The following is a 14,167-nucleotide window of genomic DNA, read 5'->3' as shown; positions in this document are numbered from 1 at the left end:
GCTGAGGGGAGCAGCAGGTGACAGGAGAGGTCTGCCGCGCCATGTGGGATTCTCGCCGGCCATCTGGGATTGAACCAGCACTTCAGAGGCTGCGGACAGCTTCACAATGCTGCGCTCAACTGCCTGTGCCACCAGGGGAGCCCCTCTTTTATTTTTTTAAAGATTTATTTATTTATGCATGAAAGAGCTAGGGTACTGGCCAGAGATGCAGTAGGGTAAGAGGATCCACCAGAGACAGAGTGGGGAACAGAACAGGCAGATTGACTGAAGTACACTGCTGAGGGGAGCAGCGGGCAAGACAGGAGAGGTCTGCCTCTCCATGTGGGTTTCTCTCTGCCTGGCCAGGGATCAAACTCGTGCTGCAGGGGCTGTGGATTGCTCCATAGTGCGGTGATTAACCCCTTGCACCACCAGGGAGGCCCGCTTTCAAATTCTTATGTGTTCATCCCATCTCCTCTGTTGGTCCCGAATCTGCGGCCATGGACCGGCTATTCTGGTTGCGGGTCATGCTCTCCCGCCTGTTTGCATACATGTGCAGGAAGTTTTTCTTGGATGCCAGAAATTATAAATATTAAATTGTTAAGCGTCTGGATTTTGTTGTCCTCATTTAAAGAATGTTGGCCTTTATTCTTTCAGTGGGATTTTTTTTTTAAGTTTATTTTAAACTCTGATGGGGTAAGTTGAGTTTAGTCTTACTAGCAAAGCATGAGGGGTCTCTGCAGAGTGCCCTACGGTTCAGCAAGGACTGTCCACTCTGGCTGTTTGGAATGTGAACATTTCCCAGCCTTCAGTGAGCTTTGGGAAGCGTTCAACTTACAAGCTTCCTGATTTCTCCCTCCTTTTGGGGCTTGTGAAGCCTCATTCTGTTCAGTCAAGGATTCAAGGGCATCTCTGAGTCAGTCAGTCTCTCTCTCTCATGTGTTTGCGTGTGTGTTTGTGTGTGTGTAGTTTTCGCTCTCATTCCACTTCTCAGATCCCAGCCACCTCAGCCTTCCCAAACTCGGATCTCCCCAGCTCAGGAAGACACCCCCCACACACACACCCGCTGTGTTCTCTCTCCCTCCTGCCCTTGGGCTGGTAAACACCTTCAGGCAGTAAAACCCAGGACTTGCCACTTTCATTTCCATTCTCTCTGGGATTACAGTCCTGCTGTCTTTTCTCCAGGGTCTGAAAGTGCTTGTCTCCTGTACTTTGTCCAATTTTCTGGTTGTTTGCAATGGGAACCAGCAATTCCCTGCAGGATCCTTCCAGGGTAGTACACCTGTGGTGTGGACTAGGTGTGGCCTCCTTCAAGGGACTTATAAAAAATGGGCTTAGAGTGGACGGGGTCATGCTGATATGCTTCTTAGAGAATGTTAAGATCCACAACCCAGCCCTACATCTGTTGACAAGAGGAGTCATTAGTGTCCATCACCTGACTTATGGGTAGAAGAAAAGTGGCACATCCATGCAATGGAATGTCATTTGTCAGTAGGAAGGGATGAAGCACTAATTCATGTTAAACACAAATGAACCTTACAGTGAGCATGCTAAGGGAAATAAACCAGTCACAAAGGACCACCTATGGGATGGTTCCATTTATATGAAATGTCCAGAACAGGCAACTTTATAAAAACAGAATGTAAATTAGTAGTTATTTACTGCTGGGGTGAGAGATACTAATGTGCTATAATGGGTACAGGGGCTGGGGGTGGGGGAGGGAGACAAAATGTTCTAAAACTAAATTATGATCTTTGCCCAACTTAGTAATTATACTAAGAAACACTGAATTTCCACTCTAAATGGATAAGTTGTATGGTGTGTGAATTATATCTCAATAAAACTGTCTTTAAAAAAATAATTGCAATTTTCTTCTGCTCTAAGGGAATGGAAAGGGGCGGTGGTGAAGTGGAGGAGAGGTCTCAGCTGTTGTATTGCTAAATGAACATAGTACAAGTAATATTCAATCTGGGGCTGAAAATGTGACCGCAAAATTGTTTACGCAGTTATTGGGGGATGACTAATGTTGGATGTTAGTCTTAAAACCCATTCTCTCAGTCTTTCTTAATTAGTTCTACTATAAGAGGGCTCTTGCAGAGTTCCCATTTATCCCTTTTCTAGCTTACACTCCTTTCCAGATCTTGTCAGCAATGACCATTTATTGAGTGCCCGTCACCTGCAGGGAGAAGGGACCTTAGGGCGTGTCTAACCTTAACCTGAGCTCAGAGGCACCTGAGAAAGTGACCTCTGCCAACTGTGAGGTCTCCTTTGTGTCCTCTGTGTCACTGATGAGAGCCACCAGAAAAAGGGTGACATGGTAGTCAAGTCCAAGCCCAGGTTGAAAGATCAGGCAGACGTCTTCTGTTGATGTTTATGTTGTCAAAGATGAAGTTGATTTATTTTAAATAAGTTGTCCAGCCTTCTTTAAAATCACTGAGTTTTGGGGCCTCCCTGGTGGCCTAGGGGTTAAGTCTCAGTGCTACCACCATGAGGGCCCACCACAAATGCCTGAGTTTGAATCCCCCTCCAGGGAGCTACCCACATGGCACAGCAGACCTTTCCTGTTTCTCCAACTGCTCCCCTTAGCAGTGTTCTTCAGTCAATCTGCCTGTTCTGCTCCCCACTCTGTCTCTGGTAAATCCTCTTACCCCACCTCCACACCTCTGGCCTGCACCCCAGTTCTTCTATGCTAAAATAAATAAATAAAGTCTTAAAATAAAAACAAAAACCACTGAGTTTTCTGTGAATGAAAATCCACTTGTAGGCCTCTTGCAGGAGCCTTCAGCAATGTACCCCTGGCTGCATATTTTAGCAGAGGCCCTGAGCTTTGCTTCATCATATTAATAGCTAACATTTATTGAATACTTGGGGTGCCCCTTGTGTTCTGTGGGCTTTCAGCACCTTGTTGACTGATATTTCTTTCACTCTAGAAGTAATATAAAAAGGCTGCATTGCTATTTCCCAACTTTCTGTTCTTCAGATGTGTTTTTGGTAGTTCAGGTAGATTCTCCCTTCAGATGTTATGATGTTAATGCCACAGCTCAGTAATTGATCATCCTAAACTGGACCTAGCCCTCAGCTAGCTAAACTAAAAGGTTGGCCCTGGGGGCTTCTCCCACCCGACTCCCTTGGACAAATGCACTTACCAGCTGTGGTATGTGGTTTTCTCTAGAATCATCCACGAAGATGGTTTCTCTGGAGAAGACGTGAAACAGTACAAGCCTGTGGTCTACAGCAACACCATCCAGTCCCTGGCAGCCATCGTCCGGGCCATGGACACTTTGGGCATCGAATATGGTGACAAGGAGAGAAAGGTAGGCCGCTGAGCCCAGGGAGAACCTGTGTCCTTTTGACAATGCCATGCTGCCCTATGGGAAGGCCAGCAGCCACCTGGCCTGCACACCAGCCAAGCTGGCAGACACAGTCAAACAGGGCTCCTGTTGGGGGCAGACCGCCATGGCAGAGTCGCCAACAAAGCAACAGCCACAGAATTGCAGGGTTTATTCTGCGGATGAGAAAGGGCTGGTGAGTGTTGTAGAGCGGGCCTCCCACATGCTACACAAACCCTGCCTGTGCCTGTCTCCCCGCCCTAGGAGAGCTCTCCTTGCTTTGTTGGGCGCGGGGGCAGCCATCAGAAGGGACTCTTCCTGCCCTACCCCACGGGGTGTGTTTTCTGTGGGTCTGAGTGCCTCAGGGCCCTCCTTTCTGTGGGAAGTTGACATCCCAGGACAGGGACTGTTTTTCAATTGAGTTGCCAGGTGTCTGCTAAGTGGTGAATGGAGTAAGTATATAAAAGCCTTTTATTTGCAAACAATTGCATTAACTCTGAGACGGAACTATATACAGCTACGCTGGCTGTATATAGTTAAATAAAACTAAATAAAAGGGAGGAAGGCAGAGAGGCAAACAGTCTCAGAATTCTTTCGAAAGTGGCTCTCTGTCCCCAGTGGGATTCTGCATTCCAGAGACCTACCCCTGGGTCCTGGATCCTGGAGAAGGGCAGTAGGCAGAGGCCACCGGGCACCAGGTCCCTGCATGGGAGGCTCGGGGTGGGCACATCCTCTCTGGTTATGTGTGATTCCACTGTGGTTCTAGATGCATCCTGTCAGCTACAGATCAGCTCCCTACAGAGGAAAACTATCCTTGCCTGCTCTGGGTCTTATAAATCACCCATGACAGATAGCTCTAAATGTAAAATTCAGTATTTTATGCACAAAATCCTACTTTCATGGGGGCAAAGTTGGCCCCACTAAGATACTGGCTCCTGCGGGTATTGGGGAATCAGAGGCTCAGTGTGTGTCAGAGGCCAGCCTGGGGGGTGGGGAGGAAGCCGGGTGCCACCAGAGGACTGGGGCGCCTGCCGCTGCTCCCCTGGGAAGCCTAGTCTGTCCTGGTTCTACAGAGGAGGCGCTTCTCCCCCAGGAGCGGGCGAAGCCTCTTTGGTTTTTGTCATAGAGTCAGAGTGTGTGGCAAAAAGGGGGGCGTGGCTAGTTCTTCAGTCTTGCTTCCATGAAGCACTCACTAAGGGCTTCCGGTGTCAGGGGCCTGGTGCTGCCCCTGTGACTGGGGATACTGGAGTAAGCACAGTGGGAGGGAGCAGTGCCTGGAGAAACCAACCAACCAGTCAGCAAATATCTGCTCAGGTCCTCAGAACTAGCCAAGATGGTTGCTGTGTGTCTTTCATTTCCATAGTAATGACCACTCTGTCGTTTATGGATCTGCCAGCCATGGCGAAAAGCACTCATTAACTCATTTCACTTAACTTAGGCATCAAAGCCAGAGCAAGACATGTCTGTTCTGATTTCAGACATGGGGCCTCCCACAGGCCTTTGGTCCCTCTCACTCCCTTTGGCCAAGGAAGGAGCATGGGGCCAGAGTCTCATGTAACAGATGGCAGATGCTGGGCGAAAGGCTTCATGTACGCCTGCTACGTGCGTGTGCACGCACGCACACACACACACCACAGACACACATGCCACAGACACTCACAGGTGTTCCACAGCATCTTCCAAGAGTGTGTATCCACTGCCATGCTCACCTGTTTCAACCACCTAACCTCCTTTCCAAAGTCCCCCTGCCCTGATTACAGCCCAGAAAAGCCAGTGAGACTTTGGAATGCTTTTCTCCTTCAGTTTTAGAAACATGATTTCTTCCTGTGGAACTTTTTTCATGTTCTTATCCTGAATAGTGAGGCAATTGCTCGGGAACTGAGTAGGAGATAGTAAGGACTTCACTGTGGGGCCCTGGAGCCTCTGACTGTCTGTCCTCTGTGGGATTTCCCGGTCTAATCAGCACTTGAGTGGAAGGTTGGGGAAGGCTCCACTGGAAAGGGAAACTAAGAGCAGGGTGGGGGTCCCTGGGGCATCCACCAAGAACCACAGAGTCAGAGCCCAGCCCTGTGGTGACAGGTGGCTGAGGTGTACAGGGCACACAGGCTGGCCAGGCACAATCTACCTGACTGGCAAAGCCTTCCATTTGTTATAGGACAGGGAGAGGGGCAGCCCAAAACCCCGCAAACCTGCCTATTCTAAATGGGTTCTGCCATCCGCCGCATCAACACAAAACATAGGAGACTTTAATGGAAAGGAACTTTAATAAAAGCTCCACCCTCCCTTGGGTGGGGCAGGGAACCGCCCCCTTTCCTGGGGACCACCCTGTTGCACATTCACTCAGGCTCCTTCTCCCATGTTAGTTCACCTGTGAGGAGCAGGAAAGGAAAACTGACCCAAGATCCAGGCCAAAGTGACCCAGGCAGCCGGCACACCTATTTCCTGGGAGCAGCTTGCCTGGATTTGCAGACTGGGGAGCTGAGCTCGTGTACCCTATGCAGGAGAGAAGTGTTGTCAGTTTTCTCCCCATTGATGGGATAGACACAGGCCCAAAGGGCTACTTGTGTGGGGAGCAGCTCAGAACCAAGGACACCCTCACTTCAGTCCTTTCTTGTCCCTGTGCTCAGCAAACCTTCTGCCTAGAGGTATAGAAAGCAAGCAAGTCAACAAACAGGTGACTGCAGTCTCAACAATGGTCAACCTGTGAAGCAGGGTGGAGTGACAGACTGATCTGCAGGGCAGGGGGCTGGGGCTGCTACTTTGGGCCCGTAGCCCGGGAAAGATTCCCCTGAACCTGGAAGGGATGTTTGTGATAAAACTTAACCATGAAAAGAAGCCAGCCACGGGAGTGTGAAGGGACAGAGGCACCAGCATACTCCAAGGCCCTGATCAGTGCAGGAGTGAGACCAGAGAAAACCTTCAGTCTGAACTGTACCCTGCGGGGAAGGCTGGGGCCCAGGGCTCATAGCACTCTCCAATTAGCTCTACCTACAGCTGGCCAACTGTCGGTGACCAGGTGCCCTGTCCCCAGGGCTGGGTCTCCAGACTCTTCCTCTCTCTGCTCATCTCCCCAAGTTGCTCAGAGCTGCTCGATCCCAGGCCTGCAAGGCTTCCCTTCTCTAATCTTCCCCGTCTCTCCCCCCACCTCCTCTCTGCAAATTATTAGGTGTTCCCTCTCTTCCCCTCCCTCTTTTCCTTTCTCCATCTGTTCCCTTTCCCTCCAACTCTCCCTCTCCTCCTCCTCCCTCTGTCCCCCTCTCTCTCACCCCTCCCTTCCTTCCTCCTCACCCTCCAGCACATTATCATGTAAATTGTCTTAACCTTTTGAGCTAAGTCTCCCGCTCCTTCCTCAGTCCTCTGCCCAGAGCCTTCATCTGCATCACAAAAGCAGAGAAACTTGTTGAACAGAACTGGCCTAAACTCAGAGGCAGGATGAAAAGATTGGGGAAAGTGGACAATTACAGGATTAGAGCATTCACTGGACCAGCTGGGGGGTGGGGAAGGTCTATGAACAGTCCCATGTTAGTGAATTTTATCACACACGTATATAAAAAAGGTGTGTGCTTTTCCGTGTATACACGTGCATAAGCAAAATATATTTTAAACCAGCGGGGAATAGCAAAGAAGTAATGTTTGAATATGTGTGAGGCTTTGTTCAGCTGTAAATGTAACAGGGTGGTCCCCAGGAAAGGGGGAGGTTCCAGGTTCCCTGCCCCACCCAAATGGAGGGTGGAGCTGAGCAGGGAGAGAAGAAGCTGCAGAGGAGACTGAGGAAGGAAGCAGGATGATGCCAGGAGACCTGGAGGAGGCACATGGGGCCTAGAGACACGTGAAGAAACTGTGCTTGTCTTTTGGTCGTGGACTGGGTGACACAGATGTGGGTGAGACCCATGGGGAGGTGACAGTGGCAGCTTTTATCTTGATTTTGATTTTGCTCTTTTCCTTCCGGGCTTTTCTGGTTGTCTCTGACCCTTTTCTGTGGGTCCCCACTGGAAGATGCTTTGGACTTATGGCAGGCTTTGGGGCCTTGCTCTGGGCCAATCCCATTGGGTGGATTTTTACCCACAAAGGGACGGGTAACTTTGGGTGCTTGATTTAGAAACTATATTCTTTGCCTTACCTGTATTGTTTCCTAATTGTATTAAAGTTCCTTCCCATTAAAGTCTCCTATGTTTTGTGTTGATGCGGCGGATGGCAGAACCCATTTGGAGCAGGCAGGTTTTGGGGGGATCTGGAGTGCACCTCTCCCTGCCCTGTAACATAAATACTCTCACTTTCTTTTGTTATCCTGCTCATATGCCTGTTTCTTGCCCTAAATCATAAACTCCTTGAGGACATGTTATAGGGGAACCCCATTGTGAAATAGATTGGCCTGACTGTAGGTCCTCACCTGTGTGTTTAAAAGGGACTTATAAATGAGACTCAACCACAGGTACACCCCCAAAAAAAGGTTATTAAAGAGTTGATTTTTAAAGAGGGGGGATGAAGAAAGGAATGACTCAGGGAGAAAGAGAGGTAAATGGTGAAAACATCCTACCAGTTCCGCTGAGCTGGGACCCCAATAACACACTGAAAGCTGGCGAAGAACTGAGGGAACCCCACCACCACCACCACACAAGGCCCACATGTCTGCTTATATACCAAGCGTGGCTACTTTACTCCATTCTCAGTTCCCAGCAACCTTCCCTTTGGTGGTGATGACATTATGGGGTTTGCAGTTGTTGGTGGCTTGGATCTCTTTGCCTGGGGTAGGGTGGGGTCCATAATACCTGAGTTTGTTTGTGGAGTTCCTTCAGGATATCCTCTCCCCACCCCCACCCCCACCCCCGAGCATCCAGTTCAGTGCCTGACACAGGACGTGTTCGGTATGGGTTCAAATCCTACTGACCACCAGCCCAAAGACCCTGGGTGAATTATTTAACCTCGCCAGCCCTCAGTGTGAGGAAGTAATACCTATAAAGCACCTAGGATGGTGCCCAGCATAGGAAGTTCTCAGCATATGTTCGTTCTTAATCTTTTGTTTGTTTAAAATTAATATTTTTAATAAATTATTGATGGGTTATCCTAGATAGCAGTTAAGTGAGGAATGGGTGAAATCTGTATTTTTTCAGCTTAGTCATATTAGCATGTGACCAAAGGGCACCCAGGGACCCCAAATAAATAGGGTGCACTCTCTGAAAGGCATTCCCATCATCCACCATATAAAGACAAAAACATACTCTTAGTGTGAAAGGACTTTGATAGAATTAGTGTGCATAGAGGGAGAAGAAAGTTCCTAATAAGAGTTTCTCAATAAAACACCCCAAATTACCCATTCCCATCCTAGGCAAGGGCCCAGCCAAAGAACCCTTTAGCCCACCTGACCTCCATGTTCTATAGCTTCACCTGACCCCTCAGCGGCACCCCCTCACTCCCGCAGCTAGTCCAGGGTGGCTGCATGGAAGTGGGGGCAGAGAACATGGTACCTCCCCTCACAGAAACAGAGGCGCTGGCCTATGTGGAACTGGAGATGAAGCTGGCCAGAACCACGTGCCTGGAGCTCACGGCAGCACTGTGAAAAAGCAGAGTCAACTTTCACACTCAAGTTTCCAGAATGTCATTAGATCTCCTCTGGTAAAAGAAATCTTGACATTTAAGTCTCACAGTGACACTCAGAACACTATCATTTTTTCAATCATGAAAATATTTTGGTGCTGTCTCCCCAGTGTGGCTGAGGTTTGCAGGGATTCTGAAACACAAACCTGGAGTGTTCTGACCTGTGCCTGCTTGAGTTCTCTGGGGCACAAAGAAGCCTCAGGGGTGACTCTGAGATCTGAATAGGGTCCTGAAGGTGACAGCCGACCCATCACCGACCCATCACCGTGATGCCCAAACCCAAGGCCAGGAAGAGGCATGCTGGGCAGCAGCAGCTATGCCTGCCAGTCCGGACCCTGCACTCTCCATGCATATCAACCTGGGCCTGACCCTGCTCTGCCCTTATCTGCCCAAAGCAACAGAGCTTAAAACCCCTACATTCAAGACCATCTCATTCCTGCTGGCCCAACAAGAAAGGGGCTCATTCAAGGGCCACATGGCAGACCCAGGGCCAAAATTTAAGTTTTGAATCACGGCTCAGTTCTTGTTCCTTCTCAGCAGGCAACCTCAAACCACCCAAGCTCTTTTCTTTCATTTGGTCAGTCAGTCATTCCACAAATATTTTCCAAGCGCTCACATCTTGCAAACAGTGTATGGGGCAGCAGAGGTGATATAGAGAGAAGTAGAGCATGTGTAGAGGTTGTACCTCTGGATGAGAAGGAGGACTCCTTGATTTCTGGGGCCTCTTGGCACCCCAACATCCCAGATCTGCAGGTTTTGGTGCTGCAGGATCAACCACTCCCCATGATCAGGCCCAGCTCCTGGGGCAGCATCCATTGCTTGAGCCCTCCCAGAAGGAACCCAGGACCTGACCCCTGTTCCCTCCACCCAGGGTAGCAACAGTGACTCTCCTGGTCCTCTTCCAAAAGGAGAAACTGACTCAAAGGAATGACAGTTTTCAAGATGATAAGCAGAGGAACTAAAATCTCAGATTTTGAGATGTCCCTTGGGGGCATGTCCTCCTTACAGTCTTCTTAGGTTTTCTCAGCTGAATGTGGGCTCCCCCCAGATGTCCTGGCACTGCTTCATGGTGCTCGCCTCTGCAGACGGACGTCAGTGGAAAGTTTATAAGGGATCCCGTTCATCCAGCAGGCGTGTGCCTCCTCGGCTAAGTGCTGGGCCAGGTGCCAGGGCTGTGCCTGTGAGTGGGACAGACTCCCCTGTGCTAAACAGGCGCCTCCACGAGGGAGGGAACAAGAGACAAGGAACAGACCCCTTTCTGTACCTTCTTTATTCTTCAACAGCAAGAGCAGGGGTGACTAGAGAGGCCTCTAGCACCTGCTGCACGGGGACTTCAGTGGGGAAGACCCAGTCTCTGTCCCCAAGAGGTGCTGGCAAGAAGGGCAGACACTTCAGGATACAGCATTTTTTATTTTCATGAAAGTGCAGCTCAGAGCCCAAGGTGAGTAGTGATGACCAAGATAATAGTGACCTCCTCCTAGGTCGTGTGAAGTTTAAGAGACTCAGTAAGTGACAGCTCTCAGAGCAGGGCCCAGTACACAGTAGGCGCTTGGAAAGACTGGCTGGCATCAGCATATGTCTTGAAGTAACCACTCTGGTTAGAAAAGTCTGATTAGGCAGCATGGTAAAAAGGGGGGAGGCAGGCATCCTGGTGCAGGTGTCGTGAGCTGATAGGGCCTGGAGTGCAGACTAGCACCATCCCAGAGCCCGTCCACCCGGAGAAACGATAGGAAACAGGAACACATGGCAAGTCCACTTCTTGCATAAAGAGGTGCTGGTGAGGGCAGATGAGGTTCTCAACAGGGTACTGGAATTTTCTGAAGGTGAAGTAGAAGGCCTTTTTGCTAAATGTTGATAAAGTATTGGGCCATTCTCTGCTTTAATAAGTCAGATGTTAGGAACAGACTAAGGTGTGCTCTTGTATTTTTTTTAAAGATTTATTTATTTATGCATACAAGAACTGGGGTATAGGGCAGAGGTGCGTGGGGTGAGAGAATTCACCAGAGACAGAGTGGGGAGCAGAACAGGCAGACTGACTGAAATACACTGCTGAGGGGAGCAGCAGCGGGCAAGATAGGAGAGAGCAGACATGGTCTGCTGCACCATGTGGGTTGCTCCCTGGCTGGCTGGGAATCGACCTCGTGCTGCAGTGGCTGCAGATGGATAGCTTCACTGAGTTGTGTTTAACCTCTTGCACCACCTGGGGGGCCCCTAGGGTGCACTGTTGTTGATGGAGGATCACACTGGGCTATGGGGTCCTCCTCTCCATGAATATCCGGGGTTGCAATCCAGGCCCAGAGTGGACATTCCTGTCAGGTGCTGGGCTGAACGTGCTACCCCAGGACGTTCTGAAGAAGTCACCTTCGGTGCTAAATTGTTGGAAAAAGCAGTTGACTGGGAGAAAGTACATGTCCTTTCTGCCTTGAGCCTTCCACCCGAGACTCCAGGCCAAGCTCCACATGCTTGTTCCTTGTTCCTCTGGAAGCAGGAGCAGGGAGGCTGCACTTGCGTGGATGTGGGTGGTGACGGGCCTCACTGTGACTAGCAGGGCTTTCTCAGCTCCTCCATGTCTGTCTAGGTGCATTAGGATATATTTGACCACAGTAGAAAGAATACCCAACCAACAAGGTCCTAAAACAGTAGGGACAGCAGTTGTTTCCTGGTCCAAGAGGCCTGGGGCTGCTTGAGCAGTTGTGCGCCATCAGGGCAGGGTCGCCCTTGGGGGGCCTCTGGGTGCTTGTGGTTCCAAGCTGGCAGGTGACACAGCTCTCACAGGTGTCAAGGAGAAGGAAGAGGCAAGGCAGCCCAACTTCTTTCTCCATGTTGACCTAGCAGCCAGGAGCTGACAGAGGCCAAAATGTGACTTTTACAGCCTCTCAGACAAAGAGAAGGGGCTTAAAGATCGTGCCAGTCATCTCCTGCCACCCTCTCCATGGACTGTCATGAAAACCAGATAAAAATCTGACTGTGGACGTGCTGAGTCTGCAGGAGTCCCTGTGCCATGGGCCAGTGCTCCCATGGACAGGCACTCCCAGGGGAACTACTTTTCCATCAGTGACAGAAGTGGGTCCTGGTTTCTTCTTCAGCTTTTGCCTTTGTTTTCCCACTGTCTTAGTCTTTTCAGGCTGATCTAACAAAACACCATTATCAGATACCATAGACAACAGAAAGGTACTTCTCTCAGCTCTAGAGGCTACAAATCCAAGATCAAGGAGCAACAGATGAGGGTCTGGTGAGGGCCTATTTCCTGGTTGGTTGATGGTCACCTTCTCACTGTCCTCACATGGCAGAAGGGGCAAGCGGCCTCCTGGAGTCTTTTCTGGTAAAGGCACCAATCCCCCAGTCACCTCCCAGAAGGCTCCCCTCCTAATACTACATTGGGAATTAGGTTTCAACATATGAATCTTGAGGGGGCATAAACACAGCCTGTAGCCCCCACGTAGGCTGAGAAACTCGAGTGCTGTCACAGGGGCATCAAAGACAAGAAAAGGGGCTGGTGGCAGGTAAGCTCTGGCAGCACAAGCTGGTGGCAGAGTTCTGGGAGAAGATGCTTCCAGGTGCACCTGGCCCAGGGCTCAGTGACTGCAGGGCAGAGCATGACCAGGTGACCACTCCTTGCAGGCCTGGCTCCCTCAACCTCCCAGCACCCCAAATTCTCTGGGCTCATTGGTCACTGTCCCAGTCCCAGCCCCATGACCCTGACCTTCATCTACCCCACTCCTAACTCCCCCACCCCAAATTCCCTTCCCCCGCAGTGCTGAGGAGGTGGGTGCTTACAGGGCTCTGTGTGTTCCCTGCTTGCAGAAAGGGATGTGGAAATTTAAAAAGAGAAAAGGCAGCAAATGAAAACCATGGATGAGGGTTCTTTGTGCGGCCCCCTCCACCCCCCCAACTTCCCTCCTTGCCCCACTCCCTGCCCCTGTGTCTCTCTAGCTCTAGCTCTAGTTCACATTCTCCTCCTCCCCCCTTGTAAGCCCCTAATTACTCTGCTCTGATGGTGGAAAAATGTCACAACTATGCAAACACAGATTCCAAGCATCAGGACTGAGCTGGGTGTCTGGGAGCCCAGCGACACAGCCTTTCCTTCAGTCCTCCCACCCCCTGCCTGGCTGCCCCACAGGGGAGTCAAGAGCCTCCTCTGGAGAGAGAACGTTGTGGCTACTTCCCCTAGGCTCAAAATAGTTGTTTTAAGGTAGCAAACAGCTGCCAAGGAGACCTCCCAACCTTAAAAGAGGCAGAGAACAGGGTCTCCCTAGTGGCTCAGAGATTAAAGTCTAAGCACTATCAAGCTGTGACCAGCCTCTGCAGCTTGAGTTCCATTCCTGATCCCCAGTCTTCGATCCCAGGCCAGGGAGCTACCAACAGGGTGCAGCAGACTTCTCCTGTCTCGCCCCTCAGCATTGTATTTCAGTCTGCCTGCTCTGCTCCCCACTCTGTCTCTGGTAAATCCTCTCACCCCCACACCTCTGACCTACACCCCAGTTCTTGTGTGCATAAATAAATAAATCTTTAAAAAAAAAAAAAAGAAAAATAGAAAATTTCCAAACACAAAATTGTGGTATAATTTAAATGTCTGTGCTTAACAGATTAATACCTCGGACCCATCAGAAATGTTACATACTATAATTTTTCTTCCTGAAAAATAGTTACAGTATTTATGAAAACCTGAACTCACAGCAGAGTGCTTGCCAGGAGAACCTGTGGCAGCGCCCAGGCTCCAGCACCATTGCCTTCGCCCCGGGGTCTCTCCCCGACTGTCATTACTTCATTTGAGCCAACCCCAAATTTGAGCCTTTTGTGACCATGTGGTTCCTTCCTGGTGACCATAGGATGGAGATATCTGGTTGAAGAGCATCAGGGACTGAGAAAGAAATTAGCTGTTGAGGCACCATAGGTGAGACAGAATCACCAGGGGTGGGGAGGAACAGGGCAGGCCTGGGAGGCCTCAGCTGGGAGGTCCTACTCTGTGTGTTTGGGGAAAGAACGAGGTGACATCCCACACGTGGGGTCAGGGATGTCTTCCCTAGGAACCAGCACCCATCTGCCCTTCCCACAACCACACACATTCATCTGCTCTCCTCAGAGTCCTCGCCCTTCTTTTTTTTTTTTTAAAGATTTATTTTATTTATGCATACAAGAACTGGGGTATAGGCCAGAGATATGGGGAGGGCAGTGGGTAAGAGGATTCACCAGAGACAGAGAGGGGAACAGAACAGGCAGATTGACTGAGGGGAGCAGCGGGCCTCACTCTTATTTATTTGTGA

The 14,167-nt window shown here is 50.1% G+C and overlaps 1 protein-coding gene across 3 annotated transcripts in view; it reads left to right on the top strand.

Moving 5' to 3' along the window:
* The window catches only part of GNAO1 (G protein subunit alpha o1), a 163,841-nt gene that overhangs the window by 80,403 nt on the left and 69,271 nt on the right, over positions 1-14,167 (top strand). For all 3 annotated transcript variants that reach the window (XM_037516416.2, XM_037516415.2, XM_037516414.2), the window contains exon 3: positions 3,152-3,293. In XM_037516416.2, coding sequence (XP_037372313.1) covers positions 3,152-3,293 — 142 coding nt within the window. The remainder of the gene's footprint in view (positions 1-3,151; positions 3,294-14,167) is intronic.

Source organism: Talpa occidentalis, unplaced genomic scaffold, assembly GCF_014898055.3.
Source record: "Talpa occidentalis isolate TD23 unplaced genomic scaffold, MPIMG_talOcc4v2.1 talOcc4.17, whole genome shotgun sequence".
Lineage (NCBI taxonomy): Eukaryota > Metazoa > Chordata > Mammalia > Eulipotyphla > Talpidae > Talpa > Talpa occidentalis.
This window is presented reverse-complemented; position numbering and strand designations above follow the sequence as displayed.